Below are 27,219 nucleotides of genomic sequence, written 5' to 3' on the forward strand. Positions count from 1 at the left end.
GAAACTTGTCTAGCATCATCCTTTTGAAGTCATGTATCTCAGTACTACAAAAAAACTATCTGCGTGGCTATCCGATTAATTATCTCGATTATCTGGACAACTTGGCAGCATCTGGGCTCTTAAAACTGGCATTAGCTACATGAATAGATCAGGGGGCTGAGTTCAGCTCCCACACTGAGATTCACAGCCACACATTTTGGGAATAGCCCACTGGAGAGAAATTAAATTCCTCCTTATGTCCTTTCGAACCACAGATTAAAAGCATTGCTCCTACACTGCAAAAAATATTTCAGCAAGTAAAAATATCTTGAATATAGTCAAATTTATCTAGTATTTCCTATTATAAGATTACAATAATCCAAACATAATTACTAAACCTATTTCTAGACATTGCTTACTAATTTCTTATTGTTTAGTTTCGTTCTCTTGGCAGATAATTTTTCTCATTTTAAGCAATTATTTCTAGAAGGAAGCAAAATTATCAGTCAATAGAATAAGAAAATATAAAGCTTGAAATAGTAAAAGCATTGAAAAACAGCTGAATAATTGTATATTTAATTGTTTTATAATAATATCACAATAATAAAATTTTTAGATAACTTTGCCCATATTCAAGATATTTTCACTTGCTAAGATATTAATTTCTGCAGTGTAATTTATTCTAATATAAATGTTCATTTATGTGGCATGTAATATCCTAGAAATGCTCTCTTTATAGACATTGTGCTTCTTTTTTTATTTTAATTAATTAAATTTTTTTTTTTACATAATTGCAAAACACTAGTCACCCTGCATTTATATAAACAAGAGCATCAGTTATCATTATAAACGTTTGTTAGAATTTCTAACATGGATTTGTCCGGAACAGAACGTGTTCTGCAGTGCTGGACTGGGGAGATTACAGGTGCTCTGTTGTGCTCCATGGTCAGATTGCAACTGTGACGTAGACATGACTGACGCACCAGGCTGCCCTGAAACAAAAGAGCCAAACAAAACAGAAACAAAAAAGCTCAGGGACCTTGAAAAGGCCATGACCTTTGAGCAACCCTTTCAAAGCTGAGAGCTGAGCTTGAAGAAGGTGAAAGCTATCTGATCGCTGCACCTTCATTCCACGATCCCTAGGGACCTCGTGTCCTCTTTCTGAGGTTCTTAGGACCTCCTGTGTTCCAGAGCTGCATACCTGATACACGGTGCCTAGTTGCAGTGCATTGCTGCTGTGTTCTCCACTGCTTTAGGTAAGCCGTCTGCTGTCGGGGTTACACACAACGCTACCCTTGCTGAATGAGGGTTTAAGCTGGCCACACTGGAGTGGGTCGTCTGAGGTTGTGACATTGCCCTTATGTAATATCAGGACTGAAGTTGAAAGGTAACAAGAGAGAAGTGGGGTGATGAAAGATCATAGATGGAATTAAGTTTCTCTGTGACTAGGGTTGTTCTTTATTAACCCACTGCTCTCAAAGTATAACATAATACCAGCAACAGCTTGTGTAATTTATACCCCATATATATTCCAGATTTCAAGAGATACATCAATGAAGAAAGAGTTTAAAAAAATTCCATGCATGTTTTTTTTTCTTTGATATCTGGACATTCATAAATATTTGAAAAACTATACTGAAATTATAAAATACTGAAACTAGCTTTTTCAGTACCAACTCCATTGATGTACCATTCACAAATAGAGCACCATCTCATACACGTACTGTATATATACACATACACTTACCTCAGACACACAGAAAAGCATCAGCTAAACAACCCCAGCTGGTCTAATATGAGTATTAGATTAGAGTTACTGGGGATAGGCTGATTCTGTGGATGGAGTCTCGAGTTGTAGGTTTAGCAATGCAAGCACCTTCGCTAGCTGCGTCTGCACAGGTCAGTGCACTGTGTTGTCTAGGGAGGCAAACTTCTAAATACTAAACTAGTCCCAACATGCCTGCTGACATATAAAATTAACTGTGGGGGTAGTCAGTTTATATAGATAATTATATCTGTCAAACTCTAAATCTGCCAAGAGACCAGCAGTGAAAGAGTGTCCAATATTGACACAAACTCAAGCAAAAATGTGTGGTAGAGCTAAAGAAACACACAGTTAACAGAGCAACACAGATTATGCTATGTATTTAATTGTTAATGTTGGTTCATTTAGATATGGAGAGACTGAATAAGTGACACTTTCAGTATCTGGATCTGTATTTGATTTGTGCTCCAACTATTTGTACTTGGATTTCAACCAGTGGGCGTGGTTTAAACCAGAAGGGTTTTGTTTGGTTGGGTGATTGGTTGGTTAGTTGGTTGGTTAGTTGGTTGGTTGATTGGTTGATTGGTTGATTGGTTGGTTGATTGGTTGGTTGATTGGTTGATTGATTGGTTGGTTGGTTGGTTGGTTGGTTGATTGGTTAATTGGTTGGTTGTTTGGTTGGCTGGTTGGTTGATTGATTGATTTCATATTTAATTAAATCAACTACTAGGCCCCTGGAAACACCAGAAAGCACTCTCAGGATGATCTGTGACTGCTGGCTCTGACAGTTCCTCAACCTCAGTTGAGGAAAGTTTTTCAATCCCATTCACACAATTATTATTTTTGTTTGTACCTGCTCATGATATTTTCTAACATATATAGTTTGTTCTATTTCCTAAAATATAAACAAATTAGTAGCATAATTTAAACCACCATGTCCATGGCCAGGAAATTGTTCAAGATAAATGAATGAACAATAGTAAATAATACAATAGTAAATAATAAATTTAGTCTTTCTTTGGCCATAAGCTTCATATCTGACTGCTCACCCACATGAAAATAAGAACCTCCCATTTGTGTGACCTTTTGTTGGGCAAGCTTCTGAAAAAAGGTAATAGTGTGTGTCCTATTTGTATCTGTATTTGTATCTTTTTAGGACACATTATCTGTTCATTCCAAATAATGAATTCATATTCGGTTACATCCCTATAAAGCACATACATACAAAGTGTAACTCGTCAGATTTGCACCATATGATCCCTAGAGGAGACTGCATTGTTAACATTTTTACAGCTGACATGATTAAAAATAGGAAGCAAGGTCAGAGTTGACTGTGAGGCCATGACATAAAGGTCAGCACTGCACAGCTATCTAGTACAATAGCCAATTACTGAGACCATAACAAGCATGCTGGCTCCCAGAGCTCCAGACAGTTTAACAGCATTGTGTCCATGTCTTCACACGCTGTTTATGTTGCTCTGTTTACTTTACTGACTGACTTCATGGCTAAACCCACTGATGCATAAGAAAGTGAAAGAGAACATTTTATATATCACATATCATTATATCTCAGAGGCATCATTCAAAACATTGTTAGTGTACATTAAATCTTTACAGCATATCCTTGTTGAATTCTTAAATCTGACTGGTCAAGAAGTGTTGATTACTTTCCTATAAAATAATGGCTCTAACAATAGCTGCAGCTGCAGGCAAATCACGGGTTTATATTAATATGCTCGTTCTAGGAGATACGTTTTCTCTGAGGAGAGTTTATTCTGTGAGGAGACGGGAAAACTGTTATAATGCAAGTGACATGAACTAATACGTTTCGTGAACATTCCACAACATTAAATGTAACTATAAATGGATAAAACGCATGATATGTTCTTTAACAAATGTAAAAAAGTGCCATCGTTAGCAAATTGCTTCGGTATAAGAGGAATAAAACACTTCCAGATGTGCTTTTATAGGAAAATAATGAACTTTGGTCCACATCACCCCGTTCATTATTCTTTCCATAATAAATTCTATTATAAAACTGTAGCTGTGTTGTGTAAGTCTATTCTGTAAATGGTGTTTGACATTGTGCTATGAAAACACTGGCATAATCTTTCTTTTTTTGTGTGTTACCAGGCCACAGTGACTTAATGCACCTCTCAAAGGTCCCATCAACAGACCTAAATGAGGAAATTATGGGGGGGAGGGGGGGTACTGAGAATGAGTAGCTACAAAAGTGTGTGCACGTGTACATGCCCTATGACAATAATAAGTAACCTAATCACTAAGAAGGTGTGAAGTGTGCTGGGAGCTTATTAGGAAGGGCTCATCTTGCTTTTTGCAGGAGTGTGAGACAAATATAAAGCAGAATGCAGAAAGCTGGGTTGCTCACGGAGATAACAAGTCTTTTAAAACCGATTCTGCTGTTGTATCTTCCTCCAAATGTTTGATGTATGGTTTTGATTTGGGTAAGAGTGAAAGGAGATCTTAACTACAGCAAGGTGTCACCAAAAAAACACCTCATAATAAAGGCTTTCAATCCATGGAAAGATGAAAACCAGCCCCTCTCAATCGGACAGCTTGCAATGACAGAGTGCACTTCATCTAGATTAGACTACAGTTACAGAGGGCCTACTGCTAGTTAAGATTTTTTGATTTAAATAAAATAAAAAGATTTTGATTTTTCAGTTAAAGTTTTTTCCTTTACCATTCAAATTATATTTTGTTTATCTACAAACCTGGCCATCAATAATTAGTGTACAGATAGTAGAAAGAAATACACTCCAGCTCAGTGGACATCAGTGGGAGAGTGTGTTTGCACATAGTCACTAATTTAAACACAGGACCATGTTGTTGATGGAGACATTTGTTGTGTAACTCATACAGGAGAGACTGTTTTCGTGGTCCTGTTGTTGTTGCTCTCTGAGCTCTCTGGTGTGCATGTGGCCATCACAGCATCTTACCCTAATTCTCTCTCTTCCTGTTTGGTTGAGCAGAAGGCCGCCAGCCTGGGGCTTGTGTACATGCGTTAATTAGTCACGCAGAGAGAACAGGCTGATCCATTAAATAATACGCTGGTCATACAGCCGGCCATAAACACCCTCCTAACGCGTGCAACATCCACGCATACAACACCATCTCATTTTATATTTGATAATTAACTTGGTATAAAAAGCAAGTAAATGAGTTCCACTGATTTTTATTTTTTTTCAAAAATTCTACATAATTTACTCACTGAGGAGTAAACAGTCATGTAGAGTGTTTAAAAAAAAACATAATTCATGAGAAATTGTAAAGCTTTTTTTTTTCAAAAGTTATAAAGTGATAGTTGTTTGTCCACCTAAGTACCGGTGAAGTTTCTCAGTTTCTATATGTAATACTGCTATGTAATAAAATGAAATACAGTAAGTAATATCAGACCTAGATGCTGTGATGGCCACGTACACACAAAAGACCACAATGAGCAAAAACAACAGGCCCAGAAAAACACAAAACCTCCTGTAAGTATAAGTAACTCTTATAAGCTCTGTAAGCTCTATTTATCAAATATTGTAACAACGCAAATTTCTGTGCTTGGGTTTGCATGCGGTGAATGATTTGTATGATTGTGTTTTACTTTCTCACTGAAATTATGCACATATTGTAAAAAGATTAGTGTACTTTTTAAGTTTGGGAGGCTTTAGTTTCAGAACTCAAAACGTTCTCAAACGATGCCTATTTTTCTGTGGGCCAGAAGCTCCTTCAGTAAATTCATCTCTCCTTCAGTCCACCTGCTAAATGTGCACTCTGAGTTTGTCTAATACAAGCCAACCTCACTGTGTCCCTAGTTACACCATGCCAACACCATCAAACAAGCGACTTTATCTAAAGTGATAGCATGCACCAATGATTGCTGTTTAATCACACCCTTAGCAAACAAATCCTTGCATAACTGAGTTCATATTGGTGAACTTTTTACACATCTTTTGTCGATAATGATACTGAGGATAAAATACTATATGCTCAGATAAAATGTTTATCATTATTTTATTCACTACTCTTCAGTAACTGCTTCATCCTCAGGGTCACGGAGGATCCCGAGTCTATCACGGGAACATTGGATGCAACGTAGTAATACACCCTGATGGGACGCCAGTCTATCGAAGGCAACCGTGCACACACACATTCACATGCTCATTCACACTTATGGGTAATTCAGCATAGCCAATCCACTTACTGCATGTTTTTAGGAGGTGGGAAGAAACCAGAGAACCCAGATTAAACCCACGCAGACATGAAGAGAAACTCTTGATCAGATATCTAAACACCAAATGATTGAATAAGAGCACTCATCATGGATGAATGTACAGATTAATCGTGGGCAGCTGGAGTGTTCTACCAGAGCTGGCCTGAGAAGGGTTTATATGCCAGGAGAAGCCTTTTCAACCCCCTCAGCTTTTACATCTTATCACGAGAGCCCATCTTATCTGATTATGAGTGGGTGAAAGGAGAAAAAGAGGGAGAGAGGCTGTAGTGCATAAGGAGGACAAATTTAGCAGTCCACTCTGAGGAACCCCCCCCCAAAGTGTCAACCTGTGGCTTTTTTCAGACCAGTCTATTAATGACTCCATATTAACCTGGTTCCCCTCTCTCCAGGCTCCTTACATTCACTGGCATATTTTCCTCACCCGTTTTTAATACTGTCAGGCCTCCGAAAGGAGCGAGAGTTACCATGTTTATATTCTTGGTTTTCAGTAGCTCCTGTGAACTTGTTAGAATTTTAGCTACTCCGAGAAGACTACTCCTGCCAGAAAGCTCAGAGAAAGTTAATAAACAGTCCATAATTGTTACAAATAATAACAGCTGTTTTTAATCAATTTTCAACTGCCGCAAGAACAGAGATGCCAAGGTAATGGTAGGAATCCAGGTTCTGAGCTAAAGAGCTGTGGAAATGCACCGCCCATAATAAACAACAAACAAAAAGAGAATTCTGCAATGAAGGACATTTACAGAGAAGCACAGGGAAACGAAGTGCAGTCAAACCATAAAAAACACAATACCGAGAGTAAACCTGTAAATGCTCTGGGTCTAACTGTCAGCATTTCCCTGGCCCGGACCGAACCTAAATCATGCCTGTTGAAGGCCGTTTTTGTTTGCAGTGCTATTCCTTGCTCCAGCTCTGGGCCTATTCAAACACCAAACCTATAAAAGTCACCACACACTATTTGGTGAGACTGTTCGTTCGGCCCTCGCTGGCCCAATTTGTGACAAGTAATTATTATCCGCTCCGAAATATGCCAGGCCACAACAGCACGACCATTGAGCACAGTCCCTGAGAACATTTGGCTAGATTAAGAGAAAAGAAGAGGGCTTTCAAAGGAACAGGCCAGAATTAGAGTGGAAAAGAACTTCTTTAATCTGGGTGGACAGATGACCGCCAGCCCTAGTGGCAGTAAACTGGCTGCCTTTCTGCTCAGACTCTCTGTCTTACTCAGTATTGTCCACCTCAAGGTGAGCGCAATCTGAATCTGCTCCCAGAAACAGGAGGAGATGAAAGACGGCAGAAACTGAATATAGACGGCTCGGAAAGGTAGCTTTGCTGCCTACAAAGGGAGGAATTTGCCACGTTCTCAGGTGAAGTTCATGCTGAGCCCAGATGAATGCAGCTCTTTGTTTTATAGGCCAAGATGTTTGAGATATTTCTGTCTATTTGTCCTCGCTGTTCTCTCTGTGTCTGTCACTTACACACACAGCTCTTCCTGTTTCAGTCCAGATTTTCCTGTAAAATGACTTTTGCTGGTGAATGCAGGATATGAAGACCCATGAAGATATTATGCTCAACATTTCCAAACTATATGCAGACTTATTTCAATCAGAAGGTCAGTGGAATTTGGGTTGACACAATACCAAACATCCCACATTACCACAAAGTTTAACAGTAAGCTATCGATGAATCCTGACTGTGAGAACTTTACGGCTGTAACGTAGCGCACTCCGGATCTTTAAACTTTCATAAGGATCAGATAGTGTTTGATGTTTCGAGCTCTTTCTCTTCTCCTCCTCTCTCTGTCTGTCATGTCCATCAGTGCTGATGCCACTGTACGAGGGGAGGAAAAAAGAAAACAAACAATGGCTCTGACCTTGTCTACGGATCACCATGACAACGAGGCCTCCCTATAAACCATTTCCCCTCTGTGTGTGCATCTGTATGTGTGTGTGTGTGTGTGTGTGAGAGAGAGAGAGAGAAAGAGATAAAGAAAGACAGAGAGCACAGTAGCCCTACTGATGACTACCGTTAACAGCCCCCAAAAGCAACAGGATATCCGTCACACACAATGCCACAACCTCCAAACTCCATCCACTGTGTTTACAGCTGCCAGTCACCGAGTCGCACCAAACTCTGTGTATCACTGACGGCATATTCTGCTAGTGCAAGGCTTGGGCTTGAATTTAGTTACAGTGAAAAGAAAGAACGTTCTCCTGTTGGTCTGTATTCTAAATGAAGGTTGTCTATATGTTTTCATTCAACAACTTCTGCTTCATCCGCTTCAACTGCTTCAACGTATTTTGTGTAATAAAATACAGAAAATATCTACAATTAAATATACAACTGAACTACACGGATTTACGGTGTTACTCGGGTCAGTGGTTTTGAACCATATACCAATGTACCATGGCTTCACATTGTATTGTGTGTGTGTAGTATATGACAATCTGAAAAGAAACCATAGAAAATGTGTTACAGTTATAAAATTTGACTTGATTTAAAAGATTTGATGTAAGCACTGTATTGTGGATTATTATTCTTCTTTTAAACTTTATTGTCTTTTCTTGTAACAGAGAAATATGATCAGTGTTATATTGATAATATTGATATTGATAATTTTCAACCTAGATAAATATTCAGCATTTTAATAGTGAAAACTTACAAAGGTGGATACTGTAGAAATGAATATTTTTCAATATATTTTAATATTGATCATTTTAATATTGATACTTTTAAAGCTGGATGTTGGTTTTAAATAATGTAATAACTTGGGTTCTTTTTTTTTATTTTATTTTATTTTTTTCAAAATAAAATTTAACTAAACATTTAATAATACTGTTTAGTATCTAGTTGGTATTCAGAGTGAAATATAAAATAAAATAAAATAAAATAATTATTATAGTAAAATCTACATCAAACACAGTAAACATCATAACATAGTAAAAGTGTGGAATTGTGTAAATAGGTCAGTACATGTGGGTCACAATTATACGACAAATAAGTAAGAGCAGACCCATATGAGGGAGCATTTTGTATTTCTGTGAAGCTCTGACAGATGAAGTTGTTAATCTGCCTGTAAACAGAGCTTCTTAGGTAAGAAAATGACATCATCATCTCTGCTGTGACCCTACACACACACACACACACACACACACCCTATCTCACTCTTGAAGACCAGACCTTCCCTGTGTGACATTACACATTGATGATGCATATCAATGAGGCAACTCAGCACTGCTTGTTTACATTAGCGCTCCTTTCCGCTTTCCTTCCACATGACATTTAACAGCTAATGGCACCATCAGCGCTCTATATAAATACAAATACATCTGTAGGAAAATTCATATTTGCAAAGCACTATCATAAGCATATGAGATTGCCTACTGTAAAATAGTTTTATAAACAGACATAATACATTTATGAAGATTAATAGACAAAAGCTGTCATGTGAGTAAGACCTTAATAAAAGCTCAGTCATGTCTATGACAACATCTCATTGGGGGATCGTACAGGAAACCATATGACAGCTTTGTAACTCTACATCCTCAGAGTCGGTACAGACATGCCCTAGCAAGTTTGGGGTTTCCGTAATTAGGAACATCTTATCATCACTGGAGGATGTAGTTCCACAGGTATTCTGCATTTACACCAACCTAATTAAAATCCTCTTAAAATCCCAAACATCATCAACAAGTGCACAAAGTTATTCTAACTAACCTCAAGCCTCACGTCATAATGATCTCACAAACCAATCAAACGTATAATATGAAAGTTTGAAGACAAGCTTGTGCCAGAATTATGAGAGAATTATGAAGCATCGTGCCAGTGTTGTGTATCAGGTGAGCTGCGCAGGTGGATTGGAGCAGGTGGCTGCAGTCTAATCCCTCTAAAGCTCCAAGGCTGAGCTCAGACTCAAGAGGCTTACGCACTCAGCCTTCTCCCTCTTGGGGCAAAGAGTAGAGTGTGTCACCTGTGAAAGAAGCTAATCTGGCTCAGCCTACCTGAAGATGTGCAGAGCCATATGGCACATGTTGCACACACCACACTCATGATGTTGTTTTGGTCAGTCAACAAATCTGGCTAATTGATTTTGATTAAAAGGTGGCAGGATGTGACAGTGGGAGTACTGGGTGCCCTATTGTGTGTGTACGTGCTGTGTGTCTACATTTTACATTTTCAAAAATATTTACATTTCCATGAATATGAATCTGTGCTTGTGCTCTCTTTGAGGCATTCTTCTGAGTGCTTTATTATGTACTGCGTATCTGTGTGTGTGTGTGTGTGTGTGTGTGTGTGTGTGTGTGTAATTGAGAAATAATTGGGACCACAGGTTGTGTCTCTCTCTGTCCCGTCCATTCATGTGGCTGCACAAACACAATACAAAACCTATAAGCCCTTGTGTGTGTGCTGCTAATCGCTGCGAGCACAATCCTGTCACCTCTCACATAACTTGTTTGCTCTGTGGACTCTTAAGCCCTCTGATGTACACAGACTACCCCAGCCACTGTACAAACACAAATACACTACGTAATTAAAGTAGACTCGGGACTCGTTTCAGATCCTTAAGTAATACGACCATTTTTTAATTTACATTTTATTCAGATTTCAGACCTCGGTGCATGTGCATATCTGTTGACTGACACAACTTGTTTTTGCCCAGAGACAATAAGTAATTACACTGAAGCATGTCTGATTGATAATACAGTTAAGAAATTGCAATATAACTGATTATAATCACTAAATTTAATGCATAGAGTAGTGTAGATTATGTGTATAAATACTGTTGTTAAAGCCACCATGTGTCTGTTTGTCAATTTTGTTTTTTTGCATTTTTTAAAAAATATTTTAATATTTTTTTATTATAAGCTTTGTTAGTAAACAGGTTTTGACATATCATATAATGTATTAGCTAGCCTACTGAGCAAGTAAAAGCTCCACTGTGCTCCCAGCCCCATGTTTCTGTTGCCTTGAAACCGACTAGGCTAAAAAATATAATAACATATCATGAGCTAGTTAGCTATGTATTAATTAAAGATATTAATACAGACTAAGGGAAATTAATGAGTATATGATTATTATCCTCATGTTTGTGCTCTCGACAAAACGTCAAACTTTGGCAAATGTTTAGGCTATGAGGTATGTTCTGTCCTTGCATCTCATGTAAAAGATATTATTCGAATCTGGCTAGTGTTTTCATTTTTCTGTTACTGTTGATAGACGAAGGTGACTGCATGCAGTAAGCAGGAGAGTTATAAAACATTTCTGTGAAGCTCATTAAGTTTATACAGAGCATGAAATGATTTTTTCATGAAATACAAATAAATAACTAATAGAAATCTGCTTGTCCAAGGTATGTGCTAGTGATTTGTCTGCCCCTGATAAATATATATAAAATGACAAAGTCATGGTAGATCCAGAGTCTATCCCAGGAACACTGGGTGTGAGATGAGGATAACACCCTGGATAGGATGCCAGTCCACAACGATAACTGGTTCTGTAATTATTTGCAAGGTACAGACAAAGAACTGCATGTCTTTTTTGCAGCGTGATTATCATACCTAACAAAAATATTGTCTCTCAGTTAAATGAGCCAGTTGAAGTGCTTCAGACAACACGATCTGTCCTTTTATTTGTGGTGCTTAAATCCAAGGACACAAGGACAGAAGTGTTCTTGTCAGTGCGTATTCTCTATTATTTCATACTCTACTACTCTATTACAATGACCTAACATATTTCCTTTTTTCAAATTCCCTTCTTGGAAACTGAGCTTACCACAGGTATGATTACTACACACTTTCCTTGTAAATACAAGCCTATTTCACCAGCTCTTAATTGAGGCTTTGACTAATTTGGATTTCTCCAAACATTATCAAACAAATTAACATCCTGCCTTCTCTCTATGCTGCTGTCTAACCATAAGACAATAATAACACAGCAACAACCATCACGCATGATCAATTATTTTCAAACCTAGCATCATCCTCGTCACCACTGTTGTCATCAATCGCAAATTACCTCAAGTGATCACAGCTGTGTGAAAGGATTTATTCCCAGAGTGCGTATAACTAAAACCCCAGAGCTTTGCACTCTTCATTCCACAAATATAGGCAATAATCAGCCCTGACCTGTAGCATCATGACACAACAGACACCTACATAGCCTCTTGTCATGTGTTAAATATTCCAGTCAGAGACCTTATGTTACCTCTGATATATTATTATCCAGACCTTTAATTCTGTTTGAGACCTTTGAGTGGTCAAGCCACAATCAAGCAAACACATAAATGGATCAGATAATGGCTTCAGGTCCAATGATTGCTTTACAGAAAGTGCTTTCTCTTGTGCTGTGGAACTAACAATACAGAACTAGAACTAACAAAAACTTGTTTAGTCATGATGGTCCTTGCACTCACACAATCTGTTCTGATTCAGTTCTTCAGTGTCATGATGACACAAATATAATAATTCAGTGATCAAAAGAATCAAAAGAGTATTTTCCTGTCAGCAACAACCAGCAGCTCTTTACAGTTCTAGCTTATTCTTCAGTTATTTATATAAAAGCAGATGATTCAGTCACTACAATGAATTATTCAGTAACTACAGTAAAAATAGGAAAACTAAGTGGGAACAAGCATGTGTGACGTATGTCTACAGCCATCAAAAGGTCCAGCAGCCATTGTGGAAAGTGAAAATTGTCATAAGTGAAAAGATATACTGTCATCAGAAGCTATGTTGCATTCTCACCAACCTATTATATACAAATATCTTAATTTCTATATTGTCATTTTAGAAGAGCACAGCAAATTTAATAATGCACAGGGTGAAGCAAACAGACTGAGCTGCTCAAGCATGTTTTACTTTTCATTCACTCGTCTTAAGTAAGCACTTTATCCTAGTCAGGTCTCCTAAACCCAGAGACTATCACAGAAACAACTGCAGACAGAAATACACCTGGATGGATCCGTCGCAGGGTATCATGTACACGAAGATTCACACCTAGGGCCAAACTTGCATAGCTAATCCACCTACAAGCACGTGTATGGAGGTGGAAAGAAATCAGAGGAAATACATGCAAATACGAGGAGATATGTAATACTCCACACAGACTATAACTCGAGCTCAGGATCAAACCAGGGACCCTGATGCTGTGAGGATCCACCCTACATTTTACTTTTGGGCCTTGAAATACTTGGTCCATTTCCGGCTGTATCTATGGCATGCACTTTCAACTGCATCTGAATACATAAATAGTTTTGTACACTTTTTTGTGCCTTGCCAGTGATTTACATGTTGTGATTAAACTACGTAAGGTCATGCTGATGTATTCTTGTCTTTGAAACATGCCTACAGCCTGGACAGTGTTCTTATTATGCTGGTCTGTTTTCCTCATCCTACTCTGATCCTCATGTGAGAGAACATCAACAGACTCCCGATAGAAATGCCACATCTACACTCAATCCTAGAACTTTTGCTCGCTTTGTTGTGCCAAGAAACAGGTAGCAAATCTAACTGCTAATAGTGCAAAAATATAAATCATACATAAAGATGACCGCAATAGAATACTCAAGTCATATAAACAGATTTAAAGGTTTAAAATAGAGGTAAGGGTGCTGTTAATGGTTAATGGTGTTAATGGTAACCTGTTCTTATTACTTCTTTTGTATGACATCAAAGAAAAACAACTCATAACTCCTTCACTGGTTGGAATTTCGTAAAAATCAGGTTGCCAATACACACATAAGGACGCCAAACTCTTACCTGGTCGTCCACTCGGTGGGCTACTATTGCAGCCCCTTCTTCTATCTCGACATCACTCAGAGGTCGGATTCGCAAAGCCACCTGGGAAACAAGCACGAACGCATCCATCATCAGTATGGAGGAAATAAAGACTCCCAGTTGAGAAACCCAGTAAAATAAACAAAATACAAAATAATGCTACGGAAACGCTGAAGCAAATAAAAATATCTAAGCATAATTCAAAATTTCAACTAAAATATGACTTCTTTTTTTTGTTTAGATGATTATCATCACCATGAGTCACCTTCATTTTGAGAAAATCTCCTATTTCAAGGTCTGGATCCAATACTGAATATTGCCTGATTCGGGCTACATTAGTTTAAGAAGTCACTCAATCTGGTCATTTAATTGGCCTGCACACTCTCTATATTCTCTGTAGCAGTTCAAAGGTGCTGCTATGATTGAGAGCTGCTCCAGTTCAGTGCTGTTGTAGAGGAAAAGGGAGAGGCAACTGAACCAGGCAATGTGAATTATTCAGTCCAGGGCCAAAAGATTACTGTGAAACAAGCACACAACTCTTAGAGGATGAAGATTCAACCCAGGTTTGACAAACTGACTTTGGCGTTGTAGAAACAGAGCCATTAGAATTGAGTACAGGTGCATGGGAGAGTAGGAAAGCTTATGTAGATCTAAATTATTATATGATCAATGAGCATCCACACAGTTAGATGAGAAAAATAAAACAATTACAGGTTGTCCGGAAAGTCAGGAACCAATGAGAGTAAAACTACATATACTTAATTTTGTAATGATTATTTTCAACATATGCTCTACAAGTTCACCCTAATGCTCTATATCTAATATCATGTTTTTGCTGCTGTTGCTCAACATATTCCCATTTTTTTGGACTTTTTGGACCCCATATAATCCTTATAATTGCTATAGGCGCTCTGGATCAAAGTTGTACAGTTATAATTAGGGCTAGGTTAACATCTTGTGATTAAACTCTCTGTTCCTGACACACACTCAGGAAAATGTCCTTATTCTGTCTGACACACTTTCTTCATGATTGAAAGTGTTTTGCTTGTCCATGCGCTACTACGTTGCTTGCAATTGTTCAGCCTGTTGGTTCCCTCTTGTTTGTTAACAATGGAGCAAAAAGCTGATTTAAATTCTTATATTTCTTTATATATTATTCTATTTATTTCAGGTCTCTATGTGATTGATATAAGCCAGGACTGCTAAAGTGACTTTGCATTTGTAGACAGAGATGCATAAGAGCATGGCAGCATTGAGAAGAGATCACTCATCACTCATCTTGAATCATATTGGTGATATGACAGCCAAAAGTTTGCAATAACATAAAATATGTAATCTTAATCCTGCAATTGGGACAGTTGTAACTGGGTTATAATGTGGTGTGAAGTCATCCCTGCTAAAAAAAAAAAAAAAACATTCATACAATTTGTAATGGTTTTAATGGTTGTAATGGGAATTGTATTGGTTTTAATGGAAACTCTAATGGTCCCTGTAGGTCTCTTGGTCTATTGGTGGCATGTTATGCCTAGTGGATACCATTAAGGACCAGTAATGGTTAGCTGATGGTATTTGCAGTGGAAACCATTAGAATACCTGTGATGGTTTCTATTGTTTTTTTGTTTTTTTTCAGCAGGGATGTTCTTCAAACTTATCATGGAATATTAATGCAAAATAAATGAGGTTGGAAGTCTGGGTTATCCTACTTACTGTTAGTTGGTGGTCTTTTGATTCTCCTGTATCCTTCATGGTGAGATGAGCACGTCCCGATCAGTCAGTGTGTGTGTGTGTGTGTGTGTGTGTGTGTGTGTTTCAGTGTCAGTAGAAGGACAGAGCAGTCAGCCTGTGCGATGGCACCATGCTCCAGCAGCGCGTGCGGAAATGCACCTGCCTGCACTGGTACTCTGCCTGTAAGCGCTCCACTGGAGATCCAGCCTAGTGATTATACACACACAGTCTACGTGTGTGTGTGTGTGTGTGGGTCGTCAGTCTTTCTATCCCGTTCAAACAGACCAGTCTGTTCTTGTTCGTGTGTGTAAAAAGGTGTCTCCGTGCTGTTCTCTGAGAACACAGCAGTGTTGTTTGTCCCCTTAGAGATGAGGAGTGAAGTGAAGCCTCATATATCCACCGCGTCATGAACAGCAGCTGAGGCTCAGCTCTGCTCCTCTCTCCAGCGCGCTGAGCTGTGCTCACTGCGCCCCCTGTGGACACACAGCGTTACTGCACCTGCCTCCTGAGCTTCAGCTTCAACCCAGGACACCAAGCCTTACAGGAGGGCTAGAGCAACCTTCATCACACACAGCTTGGGCTGAGCTGCCAGATCACAGGACACACTTGGTAGGTGCTAGTACACTCCTGAGCAAAAACAATGGGCCAAGCTCAAAAAGGCAAAATAGTTAGCTTTTAGTGGTCTTAAAAACAAATCAGTGGTTAAGCAAGAGTTAAACAAATAATTAAGGAGCTTAGTATGGGAAGATTTTCCCTTTGATTTCTTTAAATGTTTAAGCCTTGATGGACTGCATCAGGTGTGGCAGATAACCAAATAACGACTAATCTTTTAAGAAAAAAAAAAATCCCAGAAAATATTTTTGGAAACGTTTGTACACGCAGACATGTGTTAGTTTGAATTTTACATCAAACATCTTAATCATTATCATGATTTTTACTTTGCGTTCAAGAAGACTATAAGTGAATTTCCCTATTTCTAGCTTTTCCCCAAACAGTTCAGTGCAGCAAAAGTAAACAAGCAAATGGTGCCACAGGAGCTCTCAGGAGTGCATTTGTTTAATTCTTGCTAATTTTCTGACCAATTATTTGTTGTAAAGACCATTAAACACTTAATATTTGCCATTTTGGGCTTGGCACTTTTTTTTTGTCCAGGAGTGTAGATGGAAACATATTCCAAAATACCACTACGAATGCACAGACATCACACATGGTTTGAAGAAGAGTGAGAAAACCAAAAAATCTCAACCGATTAATCAAGTAATAAGGAAGCTAGAAATTAACTTAGTAGCAGAGGAGAATGGTCTACCATTTTAATCAGCTCTGGCTGTGTTTTTGACCAAGATGGTACGTTTTCAGCACCCCAGTTTGGGCTGAAAAGGTAGCAGAGGCTTCCCTGATGTCAAGTGAAAATGATTACTAATTGAAACGTTGTTGGATGTGGATTGATTTCATACAAAGAAAGTCAAAGAGACAAGCGAGCGCATCCTGACCAGGTGTGTACCTGTCTGGTATGGGAACTGCGCCATCTCTGACAAAAGACCCTACAACTTATTGTGAAAACAATGGAGAAGATCATTAGGGTCTCTCTACCGACCATTGGCAACTCTTGCCACAAATGCTGCACCCGTATTGTTTCCAGCATTGTAGATGAGCATCCATGCCATCACAACTAGACTCTGCATCAGCTCCTTTCCTGTAGCAGTCATAGTGTTCAACACATTGCTACCTCCAACACCCACCTGGACTAATCAAGACCCTTCCCAGCGCCACCCTAGGATGACCCTAGTATGCACTTTATTGCATAGACAGTGCAATTGTGCTGCTTTAAGACATTTTTACTACCGATCTTCTACCTTTCTACCTTTTCCTTCTATTTTCCTACACAAATTGCATTATAGGATAGATTGTACAGTTAGGAGACAAATGTCTGTTCCATCCAGTACTGTTCTGTTGCCCTGTTTAATGCACTGTCTCTTGTATTTATTGTATATTTTGCACTCATCTGACACTGTCATGTATCTGCATCTTATGTAGTCCTGTGTACTGTGCTACAGTATTGTTATGTGTTGCATCATGGTCCCGGAGAAATAACATTTCATTCCAATGTTTACAAGTTACAAGGAATGGTAATAAAACCAACCTGATAAGAAAGAAAACTCTGTTCCTAACACTAACTTTTCATATGAATTCATTCGTGTGAGTAATTACAAAATCGCAGTAGAGACATCTCTTTATCCTGACTGGTTGTAATTTGGTGGTCAAGAGCCATCGTTTTTTAATTCTGCTTTCAGAGCCTGGAGTTTTTCCTCTGAGCAGATAATTTACCAAATATGTCACCACATTATGCTTAAAAACACTGACCCATTTAATTCAAAAAGTCTTTTAATATAATCATTCAATGAATCTGACAATCTGTGTCAGAATAGTGGTTTTATTGAGCAGGTGGTCTAAACAGTAATTCAGATTCATGGGGAATGATAATGGAAAAGCTGCAAATGGGGGTCAGAGCACACAAACAGCTATTTCATCAATTACATCTGCCAAAATGTGCAAGGCACAATGACAGAAGTGTGTGTGGTTTATTTTCAAAATGCCCAGCTGTTACATTTATGGAACGCTGGTGGAAACACACCTAAAGCTGAGAGTTCAAATCAGCACGTCTGCTCTGCTCCGTGCCGCAGGATCAGGTTTGACCCGAGTTATAAATGACTTTGAATTAAAGTGTGCTAGATTGGTGTTCATAACGACGTTTCATGTTCCTGTGCTTAATCATTTACAGAAGTAGACGCCATGATGAGCATTACATGATAAAGTGCCTAAAAGGCGTAAGACTGTAAGAGAGTTGAAGTGATGTATCGAACAAGAGATCAGTAGTAGCTATATCACTTATATCAATAAAATATATTTGGAGCCAGATTTTCATTAGCTTATATTGCAATTTGTAAAATCACTAGATGAAACCACCATGAAATGTGGCAAAAATGAAATGTAAATTTAAATCTAATGTAAATGTTATAAATTGTAAATGTCAAATGTATTAGGAAACAAATGCTAGGGAAAGCTAAGGCATATTGAATTAATCCACAGTGCTACAGTGAGCACAGGAACATGAAACGTTTCCAAATTCACCTCAATCAATACAGACAAAGAGTTGAATTTAAAACAATTTATGCAAAAATGTCAAATGACAAACTCACCTATTTGACTGAATGCATTTTCTCACAATGTAAAACAAAAACATAATGTGCAAAATACATTTTCTTTAATCAGCCTTTGCTTGGATGAAAAATAAATCACTGTGTGAGCCGTGCAGTTACAGCATTGATTGAAGTAAGAGATAAGGTGTGTGAGTACTGTTGGTCTCTCTCTTTATTTCCATGACCATGTTTTGGAGGAAAGGAAGCGAAGTCGCTGTGCCTCTTCTTCTCACAGTTCCTCTTCACTGTTCTCCTGGTGGGGTAACGAACAGGGTAGTTTAGAAATTATCTAACAGAACTACTGTTCTAGATACTGTGCAGTAACTGTTATGTTGTTAATATGTCCATCGAAACCTGTGTAGTAAGCCAGGGGTTCTTGTGCAAGAACACAAACACAAACGATCATCCACTAACAGACCAAATAAAGCTTATTGATTTCTCCTCCTTGTGTCTTACACAATGCGTGTTCCACATGGTGCTATATATAGGCAATAGGAGGCTTATCTCAATGGAACAGGCCACGAAATCCGGGTGCAATCTGTCAAAGCTCCACAAACCAGCGCAGGTGCATTTCAAAGGTTACTATGAGAAAAAAGTGATATTAACAGACAACTTTCCTGCTGCATAAAACTCAGTTTTCTTCCTTTAACCATGAAATGCCATAATTCCTGCTCACATAGTTATCTGAAGAATCTGTAAAATGCAGGTTACAAATGATTCGCGTTTGACAGATGCAGCACCTGATTTAGCGTTTAATCGTGACTTGATGGAAAATGCTTTTTAAACTGAAATTTTAAACTGAAATTTTTTAAACATTTTCAGTAAGTGAATCCAATTGCTTATTCCAATTTATACCACGTCGCTGTTGAAATCTCGAATCTGACTGGATAGAAGGGGTGATTATTTTTCTATCAGAGCAGCTCCGACAATAGTACCAGCTGCAACTAGTTCTAATACATTATCATTTGTATAGTAACGTATTACACGGGGACTTGTATGGATTTAAAATGTTTGTTGATATGGTGAAGTTTTCTGACACGGGAAAGTCATCAGGACGGAAAGCTTTGCGTTTTTTTTTAGTAACGAGCTGCATTTTCTATCTTAATTTAAAGAGACAGAAAAAGGCTGGTAAGAATGATATAGCTGTGGTTTATAGCTGTTATAAGTGATAACAGGAATTAAGTTGTTTAACTGACATCTATGTAACTATAAATGGTTAAATATGTCATTCATATGTCTTTTATAAATAGAAAATTAACCCTAATTATCTAACCCTAACCCTACCATTAGCAAATTGCTGTGGAGGAATAAAACACTACAGGACATGCTGCTGTAGGAAAATAATTAACAACCAGGTGGTGTAATGCAGCCTGACATGAAGCAGACAGCACACCCTGTCTTGTTTTATTGCTTACATAACAAATGTTATGTAAGGAATTTCTGACCTTGTTTTTCTCCTTCACTATTTTCTCCTCTTTTCCCCTTTTCTTAATTTCTGCCTCCACCATCTCATAGAACTCCTTCTCTGCATAAGCCACCAGGTCCTCGGCACGCTCCTCTCCCTCTCTGTCTTTGGTTTCTTCTTCCTTGCTCTGCTCGGAACGACTGCGCTCTTTCAGACGGATCTCTCTGTGTCGAGCCTCCAGAATCTTCTCCCGCTTCGTCTCACGTTCAAACATCTGTCAGCACACATACACATACTGTATATTACCTCTGAATTCATAAGCAGCACAGAAGATTTCAGAACACTCTGGCATTAACACCATATCATAAAATACTATTGTTCTGGACATGCTTGTAGCTGAAGTCCTTAAGCACAATTTCATTGCTATCCTGACTTACATATAAATAAACATTCACAACATCATTAGCATTATTTTACTTCATGATCCAGCTATAAAGGTGACCTCTACTAAATTAAAACTGTTTTCACATTTTATAAAAATTTGTATATTTGTATATGGTCTACATGAAAGTACCAGAACATTTTGTCTTCATGTTGTTTATTTAAGCTTTCAAATAAAATACTTTCTAAGTAAACATTTAGCCTCTAAAATGGATTTTAAAACACAGTGAAAGGATTCCATATTCAAAGAATTGCTTATCCATGTAATAATCCATGTTAGAAAATCTAACAAAATATAGAATGCCATTTCCTTTCTGTCCTTGGAATCTTCATGTACCGATATGTAAATTATTTTACAAAATAAATTAATTGAGCATGTTTTGATTGTTGGATAGATACTGTATATCCTATTTATGTAGGAACTGTGTGCGTGTGTGTGTGTGTACGTGTCTCACCGCTGTAGACAGCGCTTTCTCATTTTTCTGCAGTGTGCACAGGCCTGATGAGATCTCGAGCAGAGTGGCAGTGCCCAGCTGTGAGCCACAAGCCAGAAAGCGGCCGTTATCCTGCACGCGCATGCTGCACAGAGCCTCGTCACACACCTGTCATAAGCAGTACAAACTTCATCACTTGGTAGACATATACAGTCATTAAGTAAGTGTCATTATAATCACCTTTATTTTATAATAACTGAATTAAAACAACTCAAATTCCTGAAGCAGTAACAGAACTGTTAGGAGGTAAGACTGGGTCAGAGTTGCAGTAACCTACTTTAAGAGTAAGCGTTGGGTCATTCTGCTTGAACAGGAAGTCCCATACATCTAAAGTGCCGTCCATTTTGACCGTGAAGAAGACTGAAGGTCTAACAGGGCTCCAGCATCCATCTGATAGGTAGGCCATGTGATATCTGCATAGGAAGAGATAACAGAAATCATTTTTTGTACCAAATGCACTGAAATTTGTAACATTTCTGTCCCCATGTCCAAGCAGGTTGCATATCATGGGCAGTGGTGGCTCAACGGTTCCTGACCAGAAGGTGCCACTGTTGGGCCCTTGAGCAAGGCCCTTAACCCTCGCTGCTCCAGGGGCGCTGTATCATGGCTGACCTGCGCTCTGACCCCAGCTTCCTAACAAGCTGGGATATGCGAAGAAAAGAATTTCACTGTGCTGTAATGTATATGTGACAAAATAAATGTTTCTTCTTCTATCCATTACTCAAATATCAATGTTACTGTTTTTTTTCATGGAGACAGAGAAAACAAGGAAGTATGTAGCCTGGATACCAAATATAGCAGTGTGATGTTAAACATTTCATGATCATACCTTGTCTTTGGTACATCTTCACTGATAAGATTAAATTATAAAATCCATACCAGTGGATTACTATTAAAGCAGACTCCAGGAGGCAGTTTTAAGTGGCTTCACTAGTCTGTGTAGTTAGAGGCACTTACTTTGTCCACATGATGGAGGATTCTCTAACGTCCTCAGACCAGATACGGGCGGTCCAGTCAGCCACGGTCAGGAAGTTCTTAGGAAAGAACGGGTTCCTCTGCAGAGCGTATATAGGCCCATGATGACCACTATACGTGCATACAATCTTCTCTCCTGGAGTTTTGGCTTTCCGGTTGCACAAGACCACCAGCCCCTGTTCCGTCCCAACCATGAACTTTGTGGGCTGGTAAAGCAAACTCCACATATTAATCCATATTGTTCATACTTATTCTCTATTTTCAATTCAGGATATAGAGGAGTCTCACCATTGTGGTTTCAAACTCCAGTGAGACGGCTCCCAGTGCATTTTCCAGCTTCCCCTTCTTGCTGGGGTCCAGCACCAGCCTTTCTGTGGGCTCATTCATCTTCCGAACATCCCACCACAGCACCTGATCCAGTACACATGTCTACACGTAAGCTTCATAGCAGGGCAAAAGGTAAATTAAGCATATGGACAGAGAAGTGATTGTGTATGTGCGCTGTACTCCCCCAACAAACCCAGACATCATAGTAAGATGCCATGCCATGCTATGATCATCTTCAGCACAGTGTTTTAGGGATAAACATGGTAGTGAACCACATCATGATGATGTAGCTTACTGTGCCGTTACTGTGTACTAACCTGACCATCAGTGGAAGCAGAGAAGAGATCTGTGCCTGTCTTTGACTGCAGCCAGATGACCTTATACACCGGGTCTCTATGGCTGTGCTCGATGGCAGACATCTCAACCGGCTGGCTGCCTTTACGTGTGTCCCAGTATCCTGCAGAGAAGCCAATCACTCAGTTGAGTCTTACATAAAAAAAAAAAAAAAAAAAAAAAACTTTTAAATCTATTCTACAGCTATCAGCACAACATACTTCAATTAACATTAAAACAGACTTTAGCATTTTTGTGCCAGACGCCTAACCTGAAATTGCCTTACATATCAGTCTTACATAAGTGATTGCAGACAGAAAAAATAAACATTTTCCATTAAATCTTCACTGAGTAATGAGTGTGCTTAGGGCTAAGAGTAATCAGTCTCCCATAAAGTGTCACAATTAATAGAAAAACAAAAAAACTAAAAACAAAAGTTGCTGAAGGTTAGCCATTAAGACTAAAAAGCAGTGAGAGAAATGAAGAAGCAGTAACAGTCATATTATGTAAGGAGTAAAACGTGATGTAGTCATCGGAAAAAAATCGATGACAGGGTGGTGGGACCATTTCCACCCCAAAAAGAGCACAACCCTAAAGTGTTTTATTACTCTTATACCACAGCATTCTGCAAATGCTAATAATTTTTAAAGTGTCATAATTTTCATCCAGTTATAGTTACATGTAATGTCATGGAACATCCAACAAACAATTTAATTCCTGTTATCACTTACGCTACCCCAGCTATAAACATTCATTCCCTCACCAACCTCTCTTTTTTTCTTTCCCTTTAAGTTAATAAGACAAAAAAGAAGCTTGTCATGTTAGTGAGAAATGTCAAAGACTTTCCCATGTTGGAAAACTCTGGCGCAAAGTTACAGCTTTACTTCTGTCTGCTGTAAAGCGCTGACACTGGAGACTCCTTCCAAAAATATTAAATAAACATTTCATCACAGAAAACCACTTTGCTGTTGTAATAAGCTCCACTCTCCTAGGAAGGCTTTCCACTAGATTTTGGAGCGTGGCTGTGAGGATTTGTGTTCATTCAGCCATAAGAGCATTAGTGAGATCAGGCGCTGATGTCGGACAAGAAGACCTGGGGTGCAGTCAGCATTCCAATTCATCCCAAAGGTGTTCCGTGGGGTTGAGGTCAGGGATTTGTGCAGGACACTCGAGTTCCTCTACACCAACTTTGGCAAGCCATGTCTTCATGGAGCTCACTTTGTGCACAGGGCCATTATCATGCTGGAACATGTTTGGGCCTCTTAGTTCCATTGAAGGTAAAACTGTAATGCTACAGCATACAAAGACATTCTATATAATTGTGTGCTTCCAACTTTGTGGCAACAGTTTGGGGAAGACCCACACATGGGTGTGATGGTCAGGTGTCCACAAACATTTGGCTACATAGTGTGGCTTGTTTGTCCTCACCAATTTGCCCATTGTAGCTTCCCCCGACTAGGATATGCGAGTCTTTGGGGTTATACTCCAGAGAGACGAGCGGAGAGACAGGTTTCAGGCTCAGCTCAGGTTTATTTGGGTTCTCTGAAAGGAAAAAACAGTCATCACCGAAAACACAGCAGGACTTATTAGTTATAAAAATCATTAAATTATGTTCACTGAAGTCATTAGAAGTGTCTGTATCATCTGTCTGTTAAAATCTGATTAAAAATGTTATTGCTTGATTACCTAAGACATCACATGCATGCAAATTAGTTTGATAGTTTCATAATAATCACCGTTACACAAACCACAGTCAATGATGTTTTTGCCATACCAATGTCCCAAATATAGGAGTCGTAACACATGTTTTTGCTGAATTTCTGAAACTCTAAAGAGGAGTAAGCCACAGCCAGCTTGCGGCCGCCATCAGGGTGCCATGACAGACTGGTGGCAGTACGCTTCACCTCGTTCGGGTCTCTGAACACAGACGATCAGAGAAGGAGTAGAAAATTAATGCCAGTTCTCATACAATCTCATCTGTCTTCAGGGACTCATCCAGGCAGAATCATTTCTAGCACCTTTGCCAATATGGAGTCATACTCAATAATCAATAATGTCACCTGAACACATTGATGGTTTTAGCCGAGGGCTGCTCCTCCATCACCTCCACTGCCGCCTCCTCCTCAAAGTACTCCTCATAGATATCAATGGCATTGTTCTGTCTGATACAGTGCTCCATGTGCTACAGTAGAGAGAAAGACCGGTCTGTGATGGAGAGATCCACCAGTTCCATAATCGTATTTGGTATAAATGACACCTTCTACTGAACGTGCAAAAAAAATGTATCAAAGAATAATTTTTTTAAAAAATCAAACAAAAACTTACTGCAACAAATGTGTCCATCATTAACACTAACACAGCCAGCTGAGCATGCAGGTCCTGTAGCTCAACATTTCTGGATACTATGTCATTCTTTAATAATTTGCATATCAGATATCATAAGTTTAAGCCATGCAGGCTGTTTTGTAACTGTGCTCACACTGAACAATGTGAATTTAATGCTGTGTTAACAAATCTAACCCAAACATCAGTCACAATCTGTCACTGAAGAGCAGTTACCTATTTCATTCTCCAGATTATTTGTTTAAACCCATTTAATCCATAAAACAAAACGACACACTCACACTCCCAAGCTGCATGATGGTGTTCACATAGTTCTCATCCTTCTCCACTTTCTTCCTGTAGCGAATGGTCTGTTCCATTTCTTGGGGATTGACATCTTTTGGCCATCCCCCCTCCACATGGTTTATGCCACATGTCTCAGAACCAAAGCGCTCTGTGTTCACCTGGAAAGAAAAAAAAAAAAAACATGATGATAAGCGACTAATGGCATACTTTATGGCCAAAAGTTTGTGGCCACCCAAATAGCAAACATCGCAATCATATGTGCATTTTGAACGTCCCATTCCAGATGTAGTCCCCCTGTTGCTGTTATAATAACCTTCACTCTTCTGGAAAAGCTTTTCACTATATATTGGAGTGTGGCTGTGAAGATTTGCTCATTCAGCCACAAGAGCATTAGTGAGGTCAGGCACTGATGTCGGGTGAGGAGGCCTGGCTCGTAGCCGAAATGCCATTTCATCCCAACGGTGATCAGTGGAGTTGAGGTCAGGGCTCTGTGCAGGACACTCGGGTTCTTCAGCTCCAAACCTGGCAAACCATGTCTTCATGAACCTCTGCTTTGTGCACAGGAGCATTGTCATGCTCGAACAGGTTTGAGCTCCTTAGTTCCAGTGAAGGGAAACTATAATGCTACAGCATACAAAGACATTCTATACAATTGTGTGCTTCCAACTTTGTGGCAACAGTTTGGGAAAAGCCCACATATGGGTGTGATGGTCAGATGTCTACAAACCTTTGGCCATATAGTTTATTTACACTGAAGCAGGTTTATGGTAATAAGCATTTTAGAGCTTGTGTGCTGCTCTAGGATCTGCTCTCCCATTTAGATAAATAGCCTATAAAGCCTGAGATGAGGCATGGTGTAATGGAGCAATCATGGACTGTGTAGTAAAAGAGAGTCATGAACAGTGTTCTGGATGATTTCCTGTACTAACCTCATGCTCAGACATTTCCTGTGTGAACTGTATGGCTACATCACACGGATCTCGGGCTATAAAGTCGGCAGCGAGAGACGGGTCAGGCAGAATGTCCACATGCAGCTCAGCTGGCCGGTCCGAGAAGTTACACTGGCGACCAAACTCGCTGCGTTTCTTAGTGTACACATGCACAATCTCCATCGTGAATCCTACAAATCAATGTTCAGTGCAGTTAGGTGGATGGAGAGATGGACAGAGACTGGCAAGAAGATGACAGACATTGTCATAAAGCAGTTTTACAGAAATCTGGATGGAGATTTAGATTTAGATCCCTAATGAGCAAGTCATAGGAGATTGTGGCAAGAAAAAAAAAAATCTCTGAAAGAACAAGAGGAGAAAACCTTGAGAGGAACCAGACTCAAAGGGAAGGGAATATATCAAAGCCAGGTATATTTTATGAACTAAAAAACACTAATAACATAAGTGTTACTAACAGACCTGATATACTTGGTTATAAGTGACTAAACATTGATGTTTCATGGAGTAATGTGTGGAGCATGATTATTTAGCGACCTAAAGCAGAAAAGTTAAAGTAGCTGCACTAAGTTTTAATGTGAGTAAGCGTTTCAGAGCAGGATGTTAGCATCAGGTGCAGTTAAACGGTAGAGCTAGCCTGCTACCTCTGTAAGGAAACTGCGCTTATACAGAGCAAGGTTAAAAATGGCCAAGTTTCATCACAGAAAGACAGAAAGGTTTTGCGCTGTGGAAGCCTTACCTGAGCTGTCACTTGCTAATATTAAGTAAACTTCTCTATCTCGCTCTCTCTCTTTCTTTTCTAGATTGAGATTATCACGAGTTCTCTCCGCTCTTTCATATTAGCCCCAGTAGTTTACTGTATCATAGCAACAAGCCCCGCCCACTCCCGGAAACGCAGCCTATTAAAGAACCAAAGCGTTCCAAGGCTAAAGGAAAAATAAAATAAAATAAAATAAAATAAAATAAAATAAAATAAAATAAAATA

At 39.0% G+C, this 27,219-nt stretch overlaps 2 protein-coding genes and 1 long non-coding RNA gene across 7 annotated transcripts in view; 1 reads left to right on the forward strand and 2 right to left on the reverse strand.

Moving 5' to 3' along the window:
• The window catches only part of kif19 (kinesin family member 19), a 44,411-nt gene extending 25,606 nt beyond the window's left edge, over positions 1–18,805 (reverse strand). For 2 of the 3 annotated variants that reach the window (XM_053238901.1, XM_026915829.3), the window contains exons 1-3: positions 18,685–18,805; positions 15,470–16,114; positions 13,745–13,825 (exon numbers count right to left, since the gene is read on the reverse strand). In XM_053238901.1, the coding sequence (XP_053094876.1) occupies positions 13,745–13,825; positions 15,470–15,508 (120 nt within the window). In that variant the 5' untranslated portion in view covers positions 15,509–16,114; positions 18,685–18,805. Of the gene's footprint in view, positions 1–1,726; positions 2,187–13,744; positions 13,826–15,469; positions 16,115–18,684 lie in introns of those variants that run through there. The other variant, XM_034309619.2, reaches the window with a different exon arrangement.
• On the forward strand, positions 16,030–21,968 carry LOC117598690 (uncharacterized). Of its 3 annotated transcripts, none has more exons than XR_004579312.2 (4): positions 16,030–16,096; positions 21,019–21,184; positions 21,338–21,421; positions 21,521–21,968. It is a non-coding gene; the product is annotated as an uncharacterized LOC117598690 (long non-coding RNA). The 3 variants fall into 3 exon arrangements; XR_008303121.1 differs by lacking the exon at positions 16,030–16,096 and adding an exon at positions 18,041–18,174; XR_008303120.1 differs by lacking the exon at positions 16,030–16,096 and adding an exon at positions 18,945–19,262.
• Positions 18,639–27,097, reverse strand: dnai2b (dynein, axonemal, intermediate chain 2b). The gene is made up of 13 exons (XM_026915830.3): positions 26,974–27,097; positions 26,217–26,407; positions 25,284–25,445; positions 24,720–24,841; positions 24,434–24,576; positions 24,088–24,201; positions 22,644–22,783; positions 22,288–22,410; positions 21,982–22,205; positions 21,302–21,437; positions 20,986–21,132; positions 20,130–20,363; positions 18,639–18,937 (listed from the first exon to the last, which is right to left on the reverse strand). The coding sequence occupies exons 2-13, from the start codon at positions 26,397–26,399 to the stop codon at positions 18,914–18,916; spliced, it is 1,752 nt and encodes a 583-aa protein (XP_026771631.2). The 5' UTR covers positions 26,400–26,407; positions 26,974–27,097; the 3' UTR covers positions 18,639–18,913.
• Between the last annotated feature and the right edge of the window lie 122 nt (positions 27,098–27,219).

The sequence above is a fragment of the Pangasianodon hypophthalmus genome, chromosome 12 (genome assembly GCF_027358585.1).
Source record: "Pangasianodon hypophthalmus isolate fPanHyp1 chromosome 12, fPanHyp1.pri, whole genome shotgun sequence".
NCBI classification, from domain to species: domain Eukaryota; kingdom Metazoa; phylum Chordata; class Actinopteri; order Siluriformes; family Pangasiidae; genus Pangasianodon; species Pangasianodon hypophthalmus.

What these genes read in the sequence shown, in the direction of transcription:
- dnai2b (XM_026915830.3), bottom strand. Translation starts at nt 26,399, where the DNA reads ATGGAGATTGTGCATGTGTACACTAAGAAACGCAGCGAGTTTGGTCGC. An exon ending in AAGCTACAATGGGCAAATTG is followed by an intron (nt 22,784 to 24,087) that starts GTGAGGACAAAC and finishes GCTTCTCTGCAG; the next exon opens with GATACTGGGACACACGTAAA. An exon ending in TAGTGAAGGAGAAAAACAAG is followed by an intron (nt 18,938 to 20,129) that starts GTCAGAAATTCC and finishes TTACCCCACCAG; the next exon opens with GAGAACAGTGAAGAGGAACT.